Here is a 26,056-nt window from a genome sequence, read left to right on the forward strand (position 1 = left end):
AATACTTATAATCACTGACCTCTATTATACTATTATAATAGAGGTAAGTACTCATAATACATTGATAAATATCCAGACAGCGAAAAACATTCATGCTCATCACACAAACATTTTCCAGTGGTGGGAAATGATACACACAGTCTTGGACTCAGAAAGCAGGGTCGCTGCCCACGGCGCCAATCGGCCGTCGAACAAGAATTATTAATACAAGAAAAATTTATCTCTATATATATATATAATGAAAATGGTCTTCGTTTGAGGCTCAATCACGCCTAAACCACTGATCGTATCGACATGAAACTACCACCATTCGATGCGAAATTTTTCCTAGATGGTTTATGGCTATCTATTTTTTGAATTCCAACATTCCTTCATTTTTTTATTGCTGTTTTACTTTTATGAACATTTATCCCGCTAATAAAAACAAAAGATAAGCATTTTCTCTTGATTCTTTTGTTTTCATGGATTTCAACAGAGTGTATTAAACGGATTATGGTTTTTTACATTCAGCTAAGAATCTACTCACGGTAGTGGAGAACGGCTGGACCAATTGGGCTTTTTTTTATCTTCAGAATTGTCAGGAGAAAGTTTTGTATGTAAGAAAATTTTAAAAAAGCCCGATAAAAATGATAATCGAAGAATTCCCATCTATATAGTCACTCACCACGAAATCTCGATTAAAAATTTTAGATTTTAACACCCACCCCCGCAATTCCTGTCGGAAGTAGACTTTATTGAAATCCATTTTCAGATGTTCTTTATGTGAATAATAAAAGATTCCTACCATATTTAGAATTTTTAGAAGCTATATTTCGAAATTGAAATTTTTTATTGTTAACACCCACCCCCGCGAACCTTATTGGAGGTGATTCATTGTAAAATCCGCTCGAAGATCATTTTTATATTACATATAGAACACTCTCACTAAATTTGGAGTCTATAGGAGCTATCGCTTGGAAATTGAAAATTTTCATTGTTAACGCCCCCGCAATCTTCTTTGGGGTGGGATATCGTAAAATTTGTTCATAAATCATTTTTACATCACTTATAGAAAATTCCTACAAAATTTGGAGCTTGTAGGAGCTTTAGCTGGAAAATTAAAAATATTAATTGTTAATACCCACCCCCGCAACCCCCTGTGGGGTGAGCTATCGTAAAATTCGTTCATAGCCTATTTCTACACCTCTTACAGAAGATTCCTACCAAATTTGAAGTCTATAGTAGCTATAGTTTAAAAACGGGAATTGTTCATTGTTAACGCCCCCGCAATCCCCTTTGGGGAATGAATTTCTTAAAATCTATTCATAGCTGACCTCTACATAGCAAAAGTAATATTCCTACCAAGTTTCACGTTTCTAAGTCTTATGGTTCCCGAGATTTCGTGGTGAGTGACTATATAGATGGGAATTCTTCGATTATCATCGAAATTTTTAACTTTTTATCGGGCTTTTTTAAAATTTTCTTACATACAAAACTTTCTCCTGACAATTCTGAAGATAAAAAAAAGCCCAATTGGTCCAGCCGTTCTCCACTACCGTGAGTAGATTCTTAGCTGAATGTAAAAAACCATAATCCGTTTAATACACTCTGTTGAAATCCATGAAAACAAAAGAATCAAGAGAAAATGCTTATCTTTTGTTTTTATTAGCGGGATAAATGTTCATAAAAGTAAAACAGCAATAAAAAAATGAAGGAATGTTGGAATTCAAAAAATAGATAGCCATAAACCATCTAGGAAAAATTTCGCATCGAGTGGTGGTAGTTTCATGTCGATACGATCAGTGGTTTAGGCGTGATTGAGCCTCAAACGAAGACCATTTTCATTATATATATATAGAGATAAATTTTTCTTGTATTAATAATTCTTGTTCGACGGCCGATTGGCGCCGTGGGCAGCGACCCTGCTTTCTGAGTCCAAGACTGTGTGTATCATTTCCCACCACTGGAAAATGTTTGTGTGATGAGCATGAATGTTTTTCGCTGTCTGGATATTTATCAATGTATTATGAGTACTTACCTCTATTATAATAGTATAATAGAGGTCAGTGATTATAAGTATTTATGTATTGGTTTGTGTACGCTTCAAAAACTCAAAAAGTTCTGAACCGATCAAGCTGAAATTTTAGCTTGATAAAATATAATACGCATCAAGGATTGTTTTTATCTATTTTTCTCAACCATTTAATCACAATGTACCACAGCGAAGCGTGGCAGGGTACAGATAGTTCATAAAAACAGTCACCAGTCATATTAGTATCCATAACACAAGCTACGCTTACTTTGGGGCTAGATCATGTGTGTATTGCTGTAGTATATTCATTTAACGTTATTAAATTAAATTTTATTAACGAGCAGGTACGAGGAAAACAATCTACAAATATCTCACCATAAAGTATCCCGTCCATTAAGGCCCGGTCTCGTGGTACAAAGGAACTCCTCCTCATTCACACTGCTGTTTGACAGCATGTTCGATGAAACAGAAAATCATAACGGCTGCTTGGATTGACTACAAGAAGGCCTATAATTCTGTCCCTCATAAGTGGCTCGTGGAAGACATTCGGCAGTTTGGATCTGTGTTTATTATTACACTTTTATTATTTGGATTTTATTTTCAACCGTGCGCCATTGCTCGAAGAGTAAATTAATCGATAAATCGATAAAGTTGTCGGAGAATATGAAATGTTGTATTTTCCCCGGGAAGAAAAATGACTCTTACAGATATACGCGAAGAACTGGCGAGGAGTATCAAACTGAAATCCTGCGCCTTGTATATATATTTAGCAAATGCAACATGAAGCGAATTTATTAAACTCTTTGTGATAGCGTTTCAACTTTCAACTATTAAAGTAAAACATAGTAATTAATTTATAGATTAGAATATAATAACGTTATTTAAATATGAATCGGATTGGTATCTATGCATTTATCACAGTATTAATCCGGGATATTTTCCCACGGTAAAAAGTGATCGAAAGATATTATAATATCGATCGAAAGATATAAGTCTTCAGAAAAAAAGCTATGTAGGCTTCAAATTGCATTTGAATTAAATTTGCAGTTTTGTGAAATAGTTATCAACAGGCTCACTTTCGTATTAGTACAATAATTAGTGTTATTTTGCTGGACATTCTATTTCACAAGCACATTTACTAAATATTGCTGATACTAAATGTACAGGCGTATCATAACTATTTTTTTTTTGTATGGCAGTGTGTCACACTGATTGTTCTGTCACTGTCATAAATTAAAGGACGCTGCACTCGCGTATCCTTACGTTTGGCTTGGCTTGGTCAAAGTCTTTTACAGTCTGTTGTGACACGGTGCACGGCCGTCACGTTACATGGTTTGCTCATAAATGTTATGCTTTACTAGCTAGCTAGAAAAAATAAGCCCACCAAACCAACCAAGCTTTGTGGGGTGCAATTCACCGCCTACGTTACCTTCAGCACTGTAATGTAATTGAACAGCTTATGCCACTGCGTACGTGAAACCCACACCTCCTTGTTCCAAAGTATTGTAATTTCCTACCTGTGCCAGAGACAAGCCTCGCAATTGCAGCCCCCCCTACGTTACCTGCTAGATTTACTGTGACTAACCAGTTCGTAGCACTGCGCACGCGCATCTCGCAGCACGGCTTGCTACAGGGAGTTGTGCTTCACTACCTGTGCGTGTAACTCAGCTGCGCTACCTGTAACATTGTAATGTGACTAACCAGTTTGTGGCACTGCGCACGCGCATCTCGCCGCGCGGCTTGTTCCAGGGCGTTGTGCTTCGCTACCTGTGCGCGTAACTCAGCCGCGCGGGCGCACTCCGCCGCCTGCGCTACCTGCAACATTACAATCAGAAGTTAACTTAATTCGACACAACCAGTCCGACATAATCGTCCTGAAAAAATTGGGACTACTTCAAAACAGGGTCGATTTGGAAATATACCATTTCACTCATCTTTAATCCGGGTCTAGTTTGAAGGGGACTTCTAACTTTATCTTTTGGCTATTACCGACCGGCCGTATCAAATAATAACAAATCCATCAAGCCAAGCTAATTCAGTTGATAATGCATGTCGCATAGGATATCTAGGTAGAAAACAAAGTATACTACACCAGGTACAAGTAAGCTGTTTAGTTGTGCTTTTGTTTTTTTTAGCAGACAGTTCAAATAATTGGCGGTAGTGGTAATAGCTCAGTTTAGGGTTTCCGCCTCCATTTCGTGGGGACCGAGTTCGAGCCCAAGCACGCAAATTTAAACAGTCAAAATATTGCTGTCTTTAACGGTTAAGGAAAACATCGTGAGGAAACTGAGAGTCCCATAATATTCTCAAAGGCATGTGAAGTTTTCTATGTGGAGTACATAGCTCAAGGCTCGACCAGAAGGTTATACGGCCTCATTCCGAGAGGAGACCCGTTCCCTGTAGTGGGCCGTGGTGAATTCGTTGATAATTATGAAACTGCATCACTTTGTTAGATGATGCCTTAATTGGGATTATTCCTATCTATCCCCCTGCTCTTTCCCCCTACTCTGTCCCCTCAAGGGGAAAAAATGGGAACAAAAATTCCGGTTTGTCTCCCTACTACTGACAAGGAGAAAGATTTTTTTCTATTTTTTTCCGGTCTGTCCCCCCTCTCTTAATTGCACCACCCCATATTTTTTTGGCTGTCAAAAAATATTCAATCTTTTCACAGTTGATAAGTTGTGTCGTCTCATGGTTTAATACCGCACAATTAGTTTGGTTTTACGACACGTAAGGTCACGCAACCACACGGGCGGTCATGAGGTAATAACTTGTGGTAATAAAACGAGAAACTATTTAGGTAAGTGGTCATTGAAATTACTACCGCAAGCGTATCGTATTCGTATCGGATTTTAGTACAGACAGTCTCTTTCGGTAGGCTGTAGCTAACTTATAAAAGTTTATCCATAATTAAACGTTTAGTCATTTTATATTTGGCTTTGGTCGTGGCTAGTTAGAACCCTACCGACGAACATAACCGCCAAGCGATTTAACGTTCCGGTACGATGACGTGAAGACAGCTATAAGTGGAATGGGTTTAAAAAAAATCTGTAACCAGGTTAGCCTATCTACCATCCTACCATCTTAGCTTTTATCATCAATTACTACTACAATTTAGATTGTAGTCTAGGGTTAAATTGTTGTTTTTTTAAAAATAAAGAGTATCGTCTATTTTTAACCCCCGACGCAAAAACGACGGGGTGTTATAAGTTTGACGTGTATGTGTGTGTATGTGTGTGTGTGTGTGTGTGTGTGTGTGTGTGTGTGTCTATGGCATTGTTTTTTGATTTCGTTTTAATATTTGAAATATATGATTTTGTTTTCATATTACCGATTTTAATTATGTCGGGGGTTCATTAACTTTTTATTATTAAATACTTTTGAACTAACTGGAGGACTGAATCAATTTAGATAAAATAAAGTGTTTTTAGGAAACTGAGCTAGACCCATTGACTTTACATACATTTATACGAGTATAAGCATTCTAATCTTTGCAGTTCTCACATTTATCAAATAATCCTTAAAACTATTTGACAATTGCCAGCTATTTGGCAGCTTATGTAAAAGTTTTTTAATTTCTACATTCATGTTATAAAATTTCCGATAAATAATAAATTTATTTATTGGAAGGATTATCCTTCTTATATTATAAATGTGAAAGTGTGGCTGTTTGGATGTTTGTTACTCAATCACGCAAAAACAGCTGAACGTATTTTGATGAAATTTGGCATGCACGTAGCCTTTGATATGGAATAGAACATAGGCTACCTTTTGTTTCGATTCCTTAAGTAGTTCTCGACGGAAAATTGAAGTTGTTTACGAGCTAAGTCGCGGGCAGACAGCTTTGAATTTGGGTATGCATGTCACCTATGCTATGGAAAAGGACATGCACTTTCTATACCGTGCTCTCAAATAGTTCCAGTAAGATTAAAAATTTATATATAATTGATGTCGTGTATAGGAGTATATTAATTGAAATTACGTGCGTCAAAGAAAAATATAAACTTTGCGACTCTACCATATTAAATACGTAATAGCTGAAACGCAAAACTGCAGCTGTTTTTCTCTATTACAGCGCAAGCGATAATACGGGTAATTATTTTTTTTTTTACTAATTTTTTATTTCTTTTTGGACCCAATTCGAAGTCTAAGTCGCGAGCAGAAGCTAGAATAACATAAAGGCGAAAGTTCTTATGTTTGTAACTCAATCACGTCGCAACGTTTTAACCGATATGGCTGAAATTTGTTACATAGACAGATTGTAGTCTGAAATAGCACATAGGCTGCTTTTTATCCCGGGAAATATGGGAGTTCCCGCGGGAATAGAAAACCCTTAATCAGTATCAGCTAGTTATTAATAATAATGATATCAAAATAGATACTTAAAAACATTTAAGTTCGCGTAACCTTACATTAGATGATCAGTCTGCTACCAGTTCAATCTGAAACCTTATATATAGAGATTAATTTCTAATGATAATTAACGATTCACTCCCAATAATTGGATTCACGCTTTGACGTTTGAAAGGTGCTGTCAGTTGAAGTCCGACAAGCACGGCAAACAGGCGCGAAACGTTTCCGAATAATTTAAATAAAAGCATTCCAATTTTAAGTTTTCTATGAAAATTAACTTTTCCCAGAAGTGTTACAGTTATAATGATTGCCTAATGCCTTTATATAATACGAATTTCGCGTGTTTTTTGTTTTGTGTTTTAACAATTTTACTTTGGAGTGTTTTGTAAATTCATTTCGTACTAAACAGCAGCATGGGGACAACAAGTGACGGTTGACGACAAAATTTAAAAAAAGAACTAGATTCATTTATTTTATATGTCGAGTGTCTGTTCGGTAAGACTCTACCATCGGTTCGTAAAGCAGATTCTACGCAGAAGAGCTGGTAGCACACTAAGTATTTGCTATTTTCCAACATCAACATTTACAATCAATCAGAAATTATTAGCGACATTACCAACCGTAAATATTGAAAAAGATAATATCTGCTAGCCGCTTTAACATGACACGTCTAATCCGTTCAAGATCTCACAATAGTTCGGCGCCAGATTTTGCATCTACCTTGGTTTTTTTTTTATATAACGACCAACGTACGCTTTCTCGAATACCTACCACTACATAGCAAGAGTCTCCTCGCACAATGAGAAGGTGTTTAGACCGTAGTTCACCACGCTGACCAAGTGCGGATTGGTACACCTCACTTACAATAAAGTATTATTTTTGTAGTATATTCCATAAAGTTTACAAACACACTTTGTAAACTTTATGGAAAACTCAGGCATGCATGTGCGATGTGGAATAAAATAAGGAATTTAAAATATCACTTGCTTTCCTTCGCCGGTAAAGCAAGTGATTTTTTTAAATTCTGTATATCAAAAAAGTACAAAACTCCGAAAATTTAGAGCTGCGTGTCGGGAACGAACTCGGTCACCCCGATCTGTCACTCTAACCACTAGGCTATCAAGGCTTCAAAGCGTCCATACATTTTCTGCTATTTAATATCCCAATCACTCTACATCAATATATCGTAGGTACCCATAATCATTAAACTTTACAACTACCGCTAACTAATCAAGTATCATAATATTTGTTTATGTCATCATGTACGTGCTCGTAATAAACGATGCCAATATTTTGTTTGCGCGGTAATTGACGGCTTTTAAACACACTTCATCCTATGACATACCACTAATGACACCTTTCCCCGCACGCTCACCACATTGACCTTAAACCCTGCAGTGTACCCCCAGCCCTGATTGCAGACCACACGCGACAGTGAAATGCTCAAAATCTTTATAACGCTGACACTTTTAAACTCCTGCTTGTGTCTGAATACCTCCGGTGCACTCTACAATGAAGTCTTCGATTACCACGCGGAGACGTATCTAAGAGCAGAATTCGCGTACCAAGTCGTCCTGAAAATCTTCAACGCCTTCCAGCAATGGTTTTTTACAGTCACCTTTTGCGAATTCACGTACTTCGAGAACAGGATCCTAAAATACACCGAGACCTTCGGGTATGGATATCCAGTCATGCTTTTGAATGGATGCCAAGATCCGAATAGTACTCAAGTTAAACCTAAATTAAATAGGCATGGACGGACCGCATACATTGTGACTTCGAACAAACTGACAGTTGATGATAGCGATATCGTCATTGATGCATTGACCAAAACTGGGGTTTTCAAACGTAGGTCAACAGTGATATTTGTCTTGAATATACCTGTTGAAATCGACAGTTATTTTTACTATACAATGAAGATGCATTTCGAATTGCTCTGGAGCAGACGAATTACAAACTCTGTGATAGTACTTTGGGCAGATAGGCTAAGAATGTACACATATAACCCATTTTACCAAATAATCAGAGAAATAACTAATGTTCGTGACATAACCAAATTACTACAGGAACAATATGATGATCTGAATGGACGCGAGTTACGATTGAGTGTTTTCAGAAAAATCTATACTTCATCTGAAAGTGGTCCAGTTTATTGCACCTCGCGGCTAGCAAAAACAGTAATGCAACGTATAAATGCAACCTGCAAACCACTGAGTCCTAGAGACGGCAGCACTGTAGGAGATTTACTAGACAACGGAACAGCCACAGGAGTAACGGCTGATTTACTAGATGGGTATACAGATTTGGAGTTGAACTCAAGGATTTTAAAAAACTCCTATTACGGCTACATTGACACAACCTATCCACTTGGCCAAGACAATCTCTGCTTCTTAATAAAGAAGTCCGTCCAACAATCAGCTTTTATGACTACACTGCAATTAATCACAGTGGACATGTTAATACTTTTTACTTTTAATGTAATAGTCCTGATTGGTCTTAGTGTAGTAATACGTAGGGTCGAGAAAAACATTTGGAAGATTCATGATAAACAATGTACGTCAGATACAGTTATAGAGTTGATAAAATGTTTCATAAGGCAAACAGTAGATATCAAATTTCCTGGACTGATCTTCAGATGCGTTGTTTTAGCTACCATGATATATTCTTTAGTCGTTAATTGCGCTATTGATGTAAGTATAATTGATTTTGTATGTACTTCTAATTTTTTCCGGTATTATCTATCTACATAACTATAGTTCCGCGCTTTACCAAAATCACACCTCGTGAAAATTGATAATCCAAAGAATATGCCTTTTCACTTCTGTTTAAAGATGGCGGAGGTTGACAACAAAAGTGATACAAGAGAAGAACAAACAGAAGTGATAACAAAGCAGAGAAACGTACCACTTTTTTAACTCTATGTAATTTTTTTTATCAAATTACTTTAAAACATTTAATAATTACAGGGAATTATCACATCATCTGTATCATATCCAAGATATAAGCACGATGCGAATACAATATCAGAATTAGTGAAAGCAAATTTTACATTTGGAGTTCATAATCGTCACATGAAGATTTTCAAGAAGAGCCTCAGTGGCGAGTATTATTATGAAATTATAAAACGAACCGTGACTTTTAACGATCAGAATATAAAAGACGCCATTGATAAAAGACAGTTTCAATACGCATTTTTGTTAAGAAAATCTGATGCACAATATATCACCAGAAAGCCGACAAATATGGAAAATGGAAGACCACTCTATCACAGTGTTGCAGAGTGCCCTGTTCCGTGTTCTATTGTATACGGCTTACGCTACGGAAGTCCATATTTACCGAGACTCGATAATATATTGGGGCACCTAAATCAAGGTGGAATATTGGAATACTGGAGCAAATCTGATGAGTACACTTTATTTCAAACTCATAACAAAGTTCTGTACGTTGACAATGATAAAGGGCAGACATCTTTAAATGTGAAGAATCTTAAAGAAGTCTTCTTTGTTTGGTTCATTGGGATTTTTGTAAGCTTTATTATTTTTGTTATTGAACTATTAGTTCATGCTTTGAATAAAAATGTACCATCAATTTAGAAACTATGAGGTGCTTTTTTTCCAAAACCTATCCTTGTATCTCGATTTTTTTTTTTAATATAATACTGATAGTAAGTTATGGATTACTACTGAAGTAAACTTACTGAAGTAAACAATATTACAAACTAGTTTGATTTGTTTGACCCCTGAATTTCACAAAAAAAAAATAATAAATTTAATCCAAAATCTTTAGTTCGCATATTTTATTTATTAGGGCTTAACTTTCTTACTCTTCCCTATCAATAAGGATGGTTATAGTAACTTCATCATTTACTCTGATGATTTTGGATTAACTTGATTACAGAAATTGGGGGTGAAAAATTTTAAATTTACACACCTTGAGTTTTTCTTGAAGACCCCTGTTCGCAGCTTTCAAAGACTGAATTTCTGTCGTTAACCTTTTAAGCTCTACCAACTTATTATTTGCCATTGGCTCCTCAAGCCTTTCTGGTATAACGACGGTTCTTAGCTGTTTCTCTAGGTGTTCCTCTTTTTTCTTGGATTCAGTCTTTAGATTTCTGATCGTGCTCTCTTGTCGGGCCTTCAGCGCTCTAACTTCGCTCCGCTCGATGTCGAGCGACTTCTTCAAGGTTGCGTTGTCAAGCCTCAACCTATAAAAATACAACCTATCAAAGCGAAAATCCTTTAGGTAAAGAAAAGCTGATTCAGCTAAAATCTTGTAGGCACGGTAAAGAAGCTAATTCTCTACATGGTAGTGTTCAGTGAAAGGAGAGTTTCAAGAGCTTTGATCCACCAAGCTGGTAGATCAAAGCTGGTGAGATGGTAGTAGCAGCAAAGAATCAGCACAAAGACAACTGCCCAGTGCCAGTTATTTATTATAATCCCTTAGTAGCCTCGCACGACACCCGCAGAAGACGAGGGATTATGACAACTGTAAGTATTGTGATCTGCTATCGCCACAAACGACACGATTACTATGGGATCTATGTAATGAAGAGTAAATAGGCATCGTCTAGGCAAACTTAATTAGCGTCAGCGTAACAGACCGCGACAGCATATGTCTTTTTTAAAGGTGACTATAAAGCCGCTACTGTCGCGTACTGATAAAGTCGCGGGGAATCGCAATAATTTACTAAAGAAAACACTTATACGTACCGTTCGACGAGGCCTTTCAGCTTATTCAGGAAAGCTTCGTCGACCGTGCGCTTGTGCTCTTCTGTTGCGGCGGCTGATATCTGGCTGGAGGTCGATGTGTCGGTGGACGCCATGTTGTGACGTCACCGACTCGTACTGTTCGGTATGTCTCGTTCGTCCGCGGTCTTTCGCCTTCTGGCGTCGTTCGTCTGTGGTTTCGTGTCGGTTGCGTTTTTGACTCTGAAAAATAATTCATTTGATTTTCAGTAAAACTGACTACCTATTAAATTTGTACGCATCATTTAAATTTTAAAAGAGGGAACCTCTGAACTTATTTTAATACTTCTAGCACTATTAGAAAGCTATGCGGATATCCAGAAGAAAAATCGGTTTTATTTAATTTCAGTAACAATATGATTACAGGCCAAAGTAATGGTATTAATGAACCAATATATTAGTGAGCAAGACCAAAAATCTGTTTTATCTGCGTGCGCTGTCTATTGGCTAGTCATACAGACACACAAAAAAACATGGACTTTTGTAGATTTAAGTGAAAGCCCGCGAAACGATATTTCTATCTCTTACAAACATAGGCTTAGTATATTTTATGTTGAAGTAGAGCTTTTTGTGTAAGAGTTAGTCCGGGGAAGTACTTACTACCGCGATGCTTTTATCTAACGCAAAGCAGCATTGTAACAGTTCATGCCTATAGGCTAAAACATGTTTCTTTATAATTTTTGTAACATAACTTTTGCAACTATAATTTCACATGTTCGCAAATAAATGATTATGATCATGATTTACAATGCTGTACCGCCCTGTATCACCCTGCGGGACGTAGGGTAATTACGTATCTCGCGACAGGCTAGCGACAGGTGCAAATCTTGCTATCACTGCGGCCAAACGTCACTTCCATACAACAAATAAACAAAAGTGTCGTTTGACAGCAGTGATTGCACGATTTACGCCTGTCGCAATCTGATCGCGAGATACGTAATCACCCTAACCGTCTGAAGGGTCTCGTTGCCGATTTTATCACAGGCACAAGAGGCTTAATACCAACGCCTCAGGTTGCTGGACAGAGGACGGCAAGTTGCAGGACGTGTTCCTTGCACGCCCTGCAAAGTGTAGCTCTGTTTATAGGTAATGGGTTACCTCTTATCCAGCTGTTTGGTCCGTCTATTAATAGTAAAAAAAAACCGTAATTTTTAGGCATACAACATAAAAACCCATATGTTAGTGTTGTATACGATACAAGTATCTACCACCTGTCCATTCTACAAGGTTACTAGTTAAACAAGTTATGCCGTGTCAAATGTCGATTTTCACCCTTCGCAGGCTTTCCACACCCTTAAATAATGGACCTTGTAATTCGCAGAATTTAAATTTGGAATAGGGGAAAAGTAGACGTTCGTAAATATCTACTCATTTATTTTCGCGAGCTAATTTAAAACACAAACCGAATCAAAGAAGAAATCAAAATTAATTTATTTCAAGTAGGCCTAGTATAGTGACTTTACCCCCGTTTCCGAAGCAGTTTCTAAAGAGAAGGAATAGCGAAGATCTTATCAAAGGCCGGCAAGAAAATCATCATTTCTATATCGGTAGCCCACCTTAGTGTATAAAAGCGCATCGGTGGACTCGAAAGGTTCATATAGGGTAGGGTAGGGCAACATCCATTCTCACTGTGGTAGTGATAACCCTAAAGCGGTTAGTACGATGTGACCAAATGGTACCTTACATATTGGATGTGTTAAAAGGTACCTTATTGCTTGGATACGGAAATCGATGTACCTACAACGCCAACGAGATAGTTACTAGAGCAACTAACCAAACGTGGTACCAAATACGATTGAGGTAAAAAAAATCAACCCTTAGAACCTATGTGGGATGCCCGCATGTGCCCTATAGGCGTTTCACAAGGTTTCTCTTCTTTCTGGCAACATAATGGAAAGCTTCGGGATATCCTGTATCCCAGAGCTTCCCATTATGTACCCAGCACGGTTAACATGGTTAACACGGTGATGCACACCATAGAGAAACACGACGATTATTGTTTTTTCTGTCGCCTTTCCCTTTGGTATATATTAGATGGGGAGTACAAATTTATTCGGTGGCCTTATATTGTTAATTTTCCAAGTAACCAAAGGCATAAACCAAAGGACATAACGGCATTGATTTAATATGTTACTAGCATAACAGCATGCAAGGATAATTTTAACATGAAGGCGTCAATGATCACTCCTTTAAAGTAGTTGGCGTGGGCCTCTAAGTACCTGCTATGACCCACTAAAGTGGTACATCCTGTTAGAATTATTATATAGTCTTAAAAGTCTAGCTCTTGTATCTCTCTTAACCTCTCTAAAAGTACAGAAAAGTCAGGCGTCATTTTGTAATTAATTTATTATTATTTATAGATATACTTTATTCATATACAATAAAAAAGGTAAGGCACATCAACAAGAAAAGCAGGAACATAAAGAAGTTTAAAGAGATAAATTTAAAGAAGCTAAAATTATGACGGTGCATAATCAATAGATATTTGAACATTTAATTGATGTACATAAAAACATAAAAAAAAATTAATAAGAAAGTGGACTGTAACAATATTAATATTAGAAAATAAAATTAGTAATTCATTTAAGGGCAATTGCATATCATTTTATAACAAATACCAGATGAAATCGCTAAGATGTCACTCAATAAGTTCAATGTTTATATAAAATGTAAGCTTATAGAAAAACCCTATTATTATATTAAGGATTATATGAATGATAAAAAAACTTGGGTGTGAATTGCTCTAACTTCATATGATTCAGAAAGTTTACATTTAATTTTGTTTTGTAATATTTTGCAGAGCCCGTGGAAGGTTGCCATTGATTGCTAAGAATCGATCAAGTCATTTGACTTGACCGCTGTGGGCAGCCTTTTGCATTGATAGAAATGTCGAGTGCTCGTGAGGAAAATGACATCTGCTCCAAACAGCATCACTTCATGATAACCACGACCACTCTAACAAGAGTACCAACAAAGAAGCATAACAAATAGTTCAGTAACAGCAGGATGCCAAACGTGAAAAAATCTTATAATATGAAGAAGCGGTTCCACCCATTTAACCCAGACATCGATTAATCAAGATAACAAAATACAATATCGCTACGCTACGTTGGCTGCGGCAGCCATTGTGATCCAGGTCGGTCGCAATTCCCGCTTTAATTGACACAATTGCCTCGTCCTTTGCCCCTGTATGCAGGCTGATATTGAGACTAATTCGTGACTCTACCTTCGCTGATATAATTTCCTACTTCAATAATCTTATTAATAAATTCCCAATTAAAATATAGAAAGTCATTCCATGGAAAATATAAATAAATATACATCTTTAGTAGGAAATACTTATAGTAGCAAACATTTGTTTTTACAAAAAAACATGCGGGGCAGTCTTTGGGGACTGCCGATAGAAATGAAAACTGAATCGTAAACATTATATAAAAAAAATAATAATAATAAAAATTCTTTATTGCTATAATAGTGTATGTTGCAGTGATTTGTTAATACAAGATTTTTAACTAAATGTTTATCAATTAATATTAACAATATGGCAAATGGCCGCAAACTCAGCTTATTTTATTTATTATTTATAACTAGAGTTAATTTTAATAAAAAATTTAAATAAAAAAAATGAGGTAAATTGTAAAAAAGAACAAATAAAACTAAAACTTACATAAACAGTACATATTTAACAGTTTAAAGTAAAGAAGTAAGTAAGTAAGTAAAAAAAAAAGTGAGTAAAATTATAAAAAAAAAAAATAAAGTTCAAATTAAACAAAACAACAAATATCTATAACTGATTCAATGACTTCCTGTTTATCCATTTATTCCAAACAGAACTCATTAGGCATAGACAAATCTCGCTGCTTCAATTTGTAAGCTAAGCTAAGGTAAAATTTTTTTAGCCTGTGTTTAAATAAGAATAATAAGAATAGAAGAAAGAATATATTTTCGCCAAGAATATTATCACATGTACATGCATGTAAAATATACATAGTAAATGTACATGTATGTGTGAATACATATATTTATATAGCTCTTAGAATGCGTTCGGTGACGATGACGCGAGTTTCACGCTTTTTGTTGACGCAAAAAGTACACATACACAACGTAACCGAATCAAGAAATACTGTTGTACAAAAGGAAATTTCATAAATAATCACCCTGTAAAAATATTTAATCCAAAGAAGCATATTTATTTTTCCTTAAAAGCTAATTCAAAATATTCTAAGTTATTACTAATAACACTCCTATTGAAGATAAAAGACCGACACGCGCATAGTACCTACTCTACGCGTCGCGTACCTAAAAAAGTGGCAGGTGTCACTTGATTTTAATTTTGCATGTGATGTTAGGGCTGTATCAGATTTCTTTCAGTAAAACTATGGCAGTGGTTTACTCAAAAAGTGCTTCGGTTTCACAGATAAGTCTCATATACAGTAAATAATGTACCTCTAAAGCATGTGAAGTATTATTTCGATTTTCATTTACACATTGTGTACCTACACAGTATAGATACATATATTTATTATATTTTTGGCAGTGGTTTACTCAAAAAGTGCTTCGGTTTCACAGATAAGTCTCAGATACAGTAAATAAAGTACCTCTAAAGCATGTGAAGTATTATTTCTGTTTTCATTTAAACGTTGTGTACCTACACATTATAGGTACTGTGGTACTACGCCGTGTGGTGACGGGTGATCAGAATAAAGTTGTCACCACCCTCCTTTTCCCGCGGGTATCGTACGAGGCGACTAACGGAATAATAACGGAGAGTAAGCAGTGGCGTCCTTTGTGCTATTACTACCATATACGACATCACAGTGGCATGCACATAAATTTGGACCAGGGTAAGCATAAAGAAGTAAAATGGCATAAAATAGCAAAATCCTCCTCCGTTACCAGTTATATGAAACTGCTAGGGTATGCAGCGCTTTTGTGCATGTATAAAGTGCACGCCACTGCGCCATCACCAACCGGTTTGTTCAGCTTGGTGAATATGGGCAAACCGTCCCATTGGGAGATGCCTTGAGTCCAGAAGTTGGGCTCAGAAAGCAGAATTGCTGTAAACTGCGCCAATCGACCGTTGCGATTTATTTTTAATTTTAACTGTGATTGTGTTCTAGCTTTATTATTAGGCATAAAATATTAATGCGTACAAAAAATAGTCAGTTATATTAATGCGTACAAAAAATAGTCAGTTATTTTAAATGAAATATTACGACACCTACGGGAGGGGACGATGGGTACGGTATCCGCGTGGCCACGTGGGGACCTTTTAGGTCATCACGGGGAAAATAAATTAGATCATCATGTTAATAAAGAGGTGGTAAATTATCAGTTTCGTTTGCCAAACTGCCGTCTCTAGGAATCGTTGAACACGAGGACTCATTTTCGAGTGTAGAAATACTTGAACATCGGAGTAAAATGGATCTTATGACAATTAGTGATAGAGCTCAAATTTGCCTAAATTTTTAACATAAGCCTTAGTACAAGATTTGCACGCTCGCAAACAGGAATCGTTTTCGAGTTTTTAACTATGTAAAATGGACCTAATATAACTCGTTTTCGCAAAACTTGTACTTCTGTTTTTTGGATTTTCAAATTTAACAAATAGGATACATACTATTCTGATGTTTACATACTTTACACTCGCAAACGACTCCTCGGTTGTAAAACAAAAATCATAAGTACAGGATTCGCGACTGTAAAACGAGTGACATAAGGTCAATTGTACTATAACGATATAGAGTTTGAAATGCGAAAGAGACCCGATTGCGAGCGAGCAAATTTTGTACTAAGGTATGCTGTTAATGTCGCATTTCGGAAATGCGATTCATATCGCATATGTTCAGATGAATCACATTGTTGGAGTAACAGATATTTTGGGATTGTAATATCATGTATTTATGTTAAACTTGCGACCTGTCACGTATACTGCTTAAAATTCTTCGCTCTATCTATTGCAGGAAACTGCATTGAAATCCATTGTGTACTTAGTTTAAAAGGTCCAGGAGTCCAAACTAGGTGATCGATTTTGTTGTTTCACGGAAGAATCTATAGCTGCCAATGAATAAAAGAAATAGAATGAATCTGATGCCGATGAATCGATGAGATATTTTTATTTACTTTTGTTTAGAGAACCTGCTAAAGCGCAAATGGTCATAAGCTTAAATAAGAGCCAGTTATTTCAAAATCACGGAGTACGTACAAATACCCCACCCCCACCCCTTCTGGAAATATCACAAAAATGTATGGCGGCCAAGATACAGACAAACAAAAATTAAAAATACAGTTTTGGCTTCAGTATCGATACAAATCTCATTTGCCCTCCCCTAGACTAGAAGACCAATAATCTTATATTTTCACAAATACTTAAATGCTACTTATAAAATTTTCCATTTCCAACTTTCTCTAGTAACTCGCGATACTATTCGATGTTAGTTTAATTTCTTTCCAGATAGAGTCTAACTGCTCTGATAGTGAAAGGTAAATTAATTCAATTTGTATTCCGTTTTTATCTTTAACACGTACCTAGGTTTTCTAAGCCTGATTTTCTTTATCAGCTAGATTTTATAGTAATAGGATTATTAAACAGTCAAGTCAAGATTTATAGGTCTACACGGATTAATTAATCGCAAACGAAAGCTGCCTCGTTCGTTTAGTGGTTAGGTTATGCACGGATTACAGAGACCTGACATAATAAAAAAACATTTATATCAAGTAGGCCTAGTTAATAAGCACTTTTGAAACGACAAGTCAGTCTGTTTGTAAATTGTAGTGACGTAGTGACTCTATCGCCTGTTCCAGATTGCTCTTTTTCAACATAATTTTACAGTTTAACAATCTTTATATTTTTTCTATCTTGTGAGAGATGAGAGCGGAATGCTTCCAAGAAGCCTTGTCGTTTAGGAATTCATCAATCGTGTAGAAACAACGATTGATTTAATGTGTTATCAAAGCATATACCCATCCCCACAAAGGACTTCTGTACTTTTCTCAGACGATATGAAGATATCCCTAAGTTACGAGTATTTCGATTGTTTATATTGACTTTCTGTTTACAATTACTAATGTTTGAAAATTGTTAGGTATTATATTGAGTTTTTCTGTCCACGTCAACGGTGTAAGAGGTATAAGCTCTAACTAACGCAGTGTTTGTCACGCTCTGACATTTGAAAGTTGCTGTCAGTTGAAGTGTAACAAACTACGTAACTATTCCATCGTTCATCTATAGTCTTCTTCTTCTTCTCTCTCTGGGCTTGTCTCCGTACTTGGTTGGCCGGAACCTCCCGTTGTTCGTAGTGCCACTGGTACGGCTCCCCGCTGGGTCACTCCAGCCAGCCGAGCTCACTCCAGAAGCTTAGCAGGCCGCCCAGGTCGCCAAGTACTTGAGGGAGTGATGCTGGGGAGCCAAGGTGTGCTGCGCGTTATTCTGCTACTCCTCTACATTGGAGCAGTACGTGAGTCGGTGTTTCATCATCTATAGTCTATTGGTATAGGCTACTTGAATCCACTGTTGGACTAAAGACCTCTCCGAACGGGACGGTTTGCCCATAACTACAACGCTACACAGACGGGTTGGTTATCGCAGTAGATAGTACTGGCAGCAAAAGGACGCTGCAGCCCGCTCTCCGTTATGCTCTCCTAGTACCTACCCTCGTATGGTACCCGCGAGAAGACAGACAACTGTATTCTGATCTGCCGTAACCACACGGCGCGGCATTCGGACGTTATGTTACGTTTATTAATAAGGGGTTACCTATGGACTATGGATATTGATGCTGATTTAATTATAAGACTATGTCCAGATTCCCCAACCATGGTACAGCCTAAACAGGGGCATCAAAAAGTTATTTATGCGATGTATTATGCTATTTGTTTGGTTGAACGTGCTAAACTCTGAAACTAACTGCCAGATTTTAAAAACCTGTTTGCATTTGATAGCTCATTTCATAAGGAAGGTTTAGCATCGCGGTACAATCGCGCGCGCTGTAGGTCGTAGAATGTAGGTTTGTATAGAATAGACGAACAGATTAATTTAATCAGATGTTTTGACCCAGACGAAAGAGTAAGTTTTTCGACTTTATCGGAACTGTAAACATTTTATTTTGATTACGCACATCCTTTCTTTTAGTTAAAAAGAATAGTGAATGCAGTATAACTTGAAACGAATCGAAAATAGCCTAGACAGTCCATTGTACCTATTTATTTCGGTACGTGCTGTCACAGCAACGGGAAGAACTATTAAAGCCATGCTAGTTAGATCAGTTTCTATCTTGGCATCTATTTGCGGCCTCTTGTTTATGTTAATCGTGTGTCAACGGTTAACACTACGGTTAACGTTGAAGTGGCAGTTCTAATAATGGATTTTAAAATAAGCATTTTTAAATCATGGCTTACTCTTTGGCGCTGGGGAAACATGAAGTTTGGTTTGAACATTGGGGTATTTATCTTTTTTCGATTGGAATTGAGAGTGAAAATTATGTGTCAAGTTATAGGCACATTTTTTTTATACTACGACAAAACACACATCGCTGTCTAGCCCCAAAGTAAGCGTAGCATGTGCTATGGGTACTGAGATGACTGATGAATATTTTTATGAATAATATACATAAAAACTTGTAATATACAGACAAACACTCAGACACTGAAAAGCATTCATGTTCATTACACTAATATTTTTCCAGTTGTGGAAATCGAACCCACATCCTTCGACTCAGAAAGCAGGCTCGCTGCCCACTGCGCCAATCGGCCGCCAATCAAATTTTGGCGGGATACACTCTCGTAATCAAAAATCAATAAAAAATACTACTGCCGAACACGAAGTCTGGTTTAATTTTAAAATGGCATTTAGAAGTTATCCTGAAATAAAGAACCTCACATACGAGTAAATACATCCTTACTGCTAGTTTAAATTAAAGTGTGTTTGTTTGTCTTTCCTTCATGTTACTAAGCAACCAATTAACTCTATTTTGGCATAGAGTTAGTAGAAAGGACGGAGAGCGACAGGTTATACCAGTAACACAAACGTTTCCCAAGGGATTTGAAATAAAAGATAATAGACGCGGGCGAAGAATCAGAGCAATAGCTAGTAGTGGGTACATACAAAATGAATCCTGACTCTTTACACTCCTTTTTTTGGACAGTCGTGTTAAAGTGGGAAAACCTAAAGACACAATGGAATAGAGTATACATGATATATTTGCGCATGCGTGATCGCCGTGCGCATGCGCGCATTATCAATGTCCGAAAGCAGAAGTGCAATGCGACATTGATTTTAATTAGTGCATTTTTTTTTTGTTTTTATATTTGGTTAACAATTGGGTTTTTATATCAAGAAATTCTCTCTCAGAAAGCCTGTCTGATACTGTCCATTCCACTTTCTTAGAGAGCATGTAATGCACTCAATCCTGGTGATCATTGATATGACGAGATAGCCCGCCAACCCGCAATGGAGCAGTGTGTAGGCTCTAGACTCTAAGCCGAAAGGGGTTTGGAGCCAGTGGCGTGCATAGAGGGTATCCACAGTGCATGCAGATGATATAAAATGAAGAAAATCTCCAGTACGAGTTGCAAAAAACTTAAGGATAGGAATTGTAAGAGTTATAAAAAGCCTACCCTCAAGTATTTATAACTCGTACTGGAGATTTTCTTCATTTTATTTTATCTGCATACCCTGTACATACACTCTATGCACGCCAGTGTTTGGAGCCTATCCTTTAGATAGAACAGGCGTGTGCTCAACAGTGGGGCTTAAGCTGCTGAAGATGATGATAATGAATAATTGAACTCTCTTCAGACTCACCCCAAAGATGCTAAGGAAGCCTGCATGCATAAGAGTTTGTTCTCAAAGGTCTGTGAAGTCTACCAATCCGCATGTGGCCAGCTACGTGGACTACAGCCTAAAACCGTCTCATTCTGAGAAACCCATGACCCAAGACCCATGCCCTTTGTGGGCTGGTAATGGGTCGATTAATGATGATATATTATAACCACAATATTGACCGTCTTTTTTATCTTACAACATACGACCCCATAGTAGGTCGCGCTTTACATCGCTAGGCAACGGCGTTGAAAACTAAAGCGTAAACAATCAGACCAAATTATTTCGGTCAGCGAACCCGGTTTCTCATTTATTTAGGGTTAAGAAGGTCAATAAACTGACGTTTACCATGAAGACTGTACGTCTACAGGTTTAATACTTTTGAAGTTTAAAGCAAAAAGTTGCGAAAATAAACAACCTGCTGCTTTTGGCAACACTTATCTGGTCTTTTAATTATATTACTAGTTTTCAGTGAATACGTGTGCGACGTGCGTTCATGCTCGCTTTTTGACTTAATTAAATCAAATTGGACGCAATATCAAGCACGGCATGTTCCAGTTACTCAGCCGACGTTCTTATGTCTACTTGCTTGATGCTTTTAAAACATAAAAGCGTAATTTTAAAATGAACAAATTCTACATATTTTGTCTACACTTAATTTGTTTAAATGATCATGAATCATGAAAGTTTAAGTAGAAACTATTTAACTCTTGATTTGATGTGGATTTTCTTCTTACGTGTTCAGTTATTCTGCGTGGGGGATGACTTGCTCATCAGAATGGGTAAACTAGATTCTTTAATTAAATTGTTTGAATTGAAAGCTTTATTGTAACAAAACACAAAGAAGCGATAGAAGTAAACAAAGATACAGCAAAGGCTGCCTTATCACTGAACATCAACATCGACACATTACCAGCCCATTAGAGGCACGGATCTTCTCCTACAATGAGAAGGAGTTAAGGCCACCACGCTGGCCTAGTGCGGATTCTTCTCAACGGCAAAGTCACGACATTATGGAGATAAGTCAGAACATTATGGAGAACTCTCAGACGTGCAGGTTTCCTCACGATGTTTTCCTTCACCGTTCAAAGCCATTTATATTTAAATTACTTAAAACGCACATAACTTTGAAAAGTAAGAGGTGCGTGCTGGGATTCGAACTCCCCCGAAAGGGAAGTCGAGCTCATGCCCAATGCGCAATCACCGCAATATATAGTTTCATATAACGAGGATTGTCTGCGAGCCATGCCACGGACGGAACCTATAGTAAACTTGCGACCTATTTCTTTGGCTTCCCGTGTCGAAACTTTCAGCGTTGCGTGCGAAAATTTAATTCTCGCGACAAGAAAATGGATTAGAGCTAATTCACTTTATTTGTGGTTTTTAATGCCGAAAAACGTCAGTATTCGACAAGAATTTATGGCCTCGCGATTTGGCGCGCTGCCATGAACTAGGTATATACGCTCGAAATTCGACCAATACGAAGGTCAAGTACCTATTTCAGGTTTGTTTATCATATTTTTGACGTCGCATCTAGGCTTCATGATGCATCTAATAAAAATAAGATTGTAGTGGAGTATGTAACGGATTTTCTTTTTTATAAACATTACAAAACAAAACTTATAAAGACTGTTTGAAAACCCGCATCTCAAAAGTCCAACTGATAGGTCGAACCACATCGCCTATAAACTGAGTAACACTTCGCAGGGTACTCAAGGCGTAAATGTTTAGCCTTTTGTGGCTGTACACCGGCACGGTACTTGCCCGGACGAGCTTTATCACAAAAAGCTTCTACTAAAAACACGTTACTCACTACCTAATCCAACCCATTCAGAAACTCTTGTGTCTTCTTGAAGCGCTCCAAACTTAAAAAACGACAAACTTAAAAATATTTCAAACGACAAAGGTTCGCTCCAGACAAGGCCGTAAAAAATTGGTTGTCTGTAAAGTCGGCTTACTGACGATAGTTGAACGTGACAACGTCGTAAGAAAATACTGATGGAATGGTTGCATTTTTCAAAAGAAAATTTTAATTTTATTTGTTTGATAGATATTATCGTTGCCATAAACAATTGACACCACATTCACTTTTCACTGCACTTCATCCTTGCCGAAAACATGTAAATGTATTATTGTATAGAAGCTGTCCACGCGGATGCATCGCTCACTCAAGTAGGAGAGAGACAGATGTCGAACGCGGAGGCCGACTGTGCCTCTTTGTCGCTCGTTCCGCGCTCTCGCTTGCACTTCAAGCCTTGAATGAAACGCCTCAGAGCGAGGTAACACCGCATACGTCATGTTTTTTCGTGCGTGCAGCCAATTATAAGACGTTGTCACGTCAAAAGCTGTATTGAATCCTGAACCAGCCACTGACACTGGTGCCAGTAGCTGGCTGAAGATTGAAGTCATCGCCATTGGTTGGATTGCGTTTATACAGTGCAAGAAACATAAAACAGATAAAGTATCCTTTTTGGGTGTGGATTTATCTTACGAGTAGCCAAATAGATGACGATAAGAATAAAACGCACTAAATTTAAAAACTACGCTTTCTTGCTTGTTAAAATAATTGAATTACTGTAGGTACTTAACAAGTATTAATATTTCGAAAGCCGGCAATTCTAGCAACTATGTTTATGTCATAGACACTTGCTACATAGTTGCTTTATCGTAGTTTGTTCAAACGAATCTCACAATCTAATAAAACTGGTCCAATGAATGAAATCGATAATGTTTACATTGCATGTCAGAAATGATTTTAACAAATAACACCCTACGTTTAACTCAGGGTGTTATACTGCAAATGTAGTGTTAAATGTCAATTATTTGTATACAAAGTAGGTACTTGTGTACTTACTGAAGTGCTTAATTCAATTCAGTGTACAAGTACCTACCAGCGTGTATTGATGGTAGTAAACATTGAACTATTTACGAATTGTTAATATAATAATATATATATTATAATGAATTTACGAATGTTTTTCAGTGTCTGAGTGTTTATCTGTATATTATAAGTATTTATTTGTATTATATTCATAAAAAAAAATTATCAGCTATCTTAGTACCCATAACACAAGCTACGCTTACTGTGGGGCTAGATAGCGACGTGTGTATTGTCGTAGTATATTTATTTATTATTTACTAGTTGTTCCCTGCCTCGCTCCGCTTTGGCACATTCTGATTGAATGGTTGAGGAAAATAGATAACAATCCTTGATGCGTATTATATATCATGCTAAAATTTCAGCCAGTTCGGTGCAGAACGTTTTGTGTTTTTGAAGTGTACACAAACCAACATAACTTTTTAATATATATAGATTTATAATAATAATAATAATTTAATATAATAATAATGTATTGTGCACCAATCCGCACTGGGTCAGCCAGGTTGACTAAGGAATTAACCCTTTCTCATTGTGGGAGGAGACCCGTACCCAGAAGTGGGCCGGTTAAGGGTTGATATGATGATGATTCTGCACAAAGAAACAAGTTCATTTATAATTGTATACAAAAGAGACTCATAAGTTTTCAGTAAAATGAATATATACAGTGGCGTGCACTTCATACATGCACAAAAGCACTGCATACCCTAAAATTTATATATATCTCGTATAGCGGGAGGGTTTTTGCCGTATTATGCCATTTTCCTGCTGTATGCATACCCTGGTAAGAAACCAAGTGCACGCCACTGAATATATACAACGTGTAAATAAAAACAGAAAATATACTTCCCAGGCTTTAGAGGTACATTATGTACTGTATCTAAAACTTATCTGTGAAACTGAAAACCTAATAGTTTAAGGTAAACCACTGCCATAGTTTATACTGAAAGAAATCAGATACAGCCCTAACATCACATGCAAAATTAAAATCATGTGATTCCTGTCACTTTATTAGGTACGCTTTGCGTAGCGTAGGAACTGTGCGCGTGTCGGTCTTTTATCTCCAGTAGGGTTGTCATAAGTAAACACTTCGAATGATTCAAATTCGTTTTTATGGAAAAATAAAAATACTTCTTTTGATTTAATATTTTTACATGGTGATTCCTTATGAAATATGCCTGATGATGCATCCTTCAACATTATTTTATTATTCGGTTACACGTTGTATTAAATATGATAGGTGAATAACTTTATTATAGGAAGCAGGGCGAGTGGATAGGAGGCAACGCTAAAGAAAGAAAAGGTACAAAATTATAATTATCTTTATCATCATCTGCGCCCTACTAACGTCCCACAACTGAGTACAGGCTTCCACTCTCTAGAGACCGACGGACAGTGGCGTGCAGTTCATACATGCGTAGAAGCACTGCCTACCATAAAAAATTATATCACTCTTAAAGTAGGATGTTTTTTTTTCCATTTTATACCAAATTTCTGAATTATGCCTTGCCCCACGCATAGACCCTATAGTCCCACTGGTGGGCAGTGGCTTGCACAGGGTCTTCGGCCATATGCATAAAGCAGATGTATAGCATAAAATAGAAATATTCCCCTCCAATACGAGCTATATAAAATAATTTGGGTATGCATTGCTTTTGTGCATGCGTGAAGTGCACGCGACCACTGGTGGGCACAAGCCTTCTATCCCATAAGACGGTTTTAGAGTATAGAACTATTCTTCACTTTCTAACATTTAAATCAATATTCATTCATAATTTCATGACGAGCACTTCCACTCAGCCGATCATAATAAAATACCTCCATACACGTTGTCAGGGTCATAGACAACTTTTATCTAGAAAAAAAAATACTGTTCTCGAATCAATGGCTTATGTTTAGTAAAGTATGCAAGAACATGCAAGTTAAATAGTTGAGATAGGAGGACAACTCATGGCTTCAAACTATTTTCTTCTGAGATAAAGCCAGTAGCTTAACATTCCCTTTGAAAGTTTACACAAATGGTACGATCTAACGATTACAACACAGTACCTAAGCAAACTGTATATATAACCCAATATAAAATGAATGTTAAATAATGTTTATTATTTGCTAAATGTTTATTATTAGGTTTTAGCGCTCCGTTTTCAAAATGGTAGAAAAGCGACAACCTACCTAGCGCAGTGGTGAGCGGTTTGGTCTTATAATTGAAGTCTCGGGTATTTGGGCAGGGGAAATTTGGGTACTTATAA

At 37.0% G+C, this 26,056-nt stretch overlaps 2 protein-coding genes across 2 annotated transcripts in view; one reads left to right on the forward strand and one right to left on the reverse strand.

Moving 5' to 3' along the window:
• Window positions 1-26,056, reverse strand: part of LOC120629812 (axoneme-associated protein mst101(2)) — a 216,721-nt gene that overhangs the window by 188,227 nt on the left and 2,438 nt on the right. Inside the window, exons 2-4 of the mRNA XM_039898867.1 lie at window positions 11,074-11,292; window positions 10,295-10,568; window positions 3,713-3,826 (exon numbers count right to left, since the gene is read on the reverse strand). Coding sequence (XP_039754801.1) covers window positions 3,713-3,826; window positions 10,295-10,568; window positions 11,074-11,186 — 501 coding nt within the window. The 5' untranslated portion in view covers window positions 11,187-11,292. The remainder of the gene's footprint in view (window positions 1-3,712; window positions 3,827-10,294; window positions 10,569-11,073; window positions 11,293-26,056) is intronic.
• On the forward strand, window positions 7,771-9,957 carry LOC120629813. The gene is made up of 2 exons (XM_039898869.1): window positions 7,771-9,054; window positions 9,331-9,957. The coding sequence occupies exons 1-2, from the start codon at window positions 7,804-7,806 to the stop codon at window positions 9,955-9,957; spliced, it is 1,878 nt and encodes a 625-aa protein (XP_039754803.1). The 5' UTR covers window positions 7,771-7,803.

Source organism: Pararge aegeria, chromosome 15 (genome assembly GCF_905163445.1).
Source record: "Pararge aegeria chromosome 15, ilParAegt1.1, whole genome shotgun sequence".
Classification (NCBI taxonomy): domain Eukaryota; kingdom Metazoa; phylum Arthropoda; class Insecta; order Lepidoptera; family Nymphalidae; genus Pararge; species Pararge aegeria.

Coding starts and splice junctions, on each gene's coding strand:
- LOC120629813 (XM_039898869.1), top strand. CDS start 7,804: ATGCTCAAAATCTTTATAACGCTGACACTTTTAAACTCCTGCTTGTGT. Junction 9,055..9,330: donor TCGTTAATTGCGCTATTGAT/GTAAGTATAATT, acceptor TAATAATTACAG/GGAATTATCACATCATCTGT.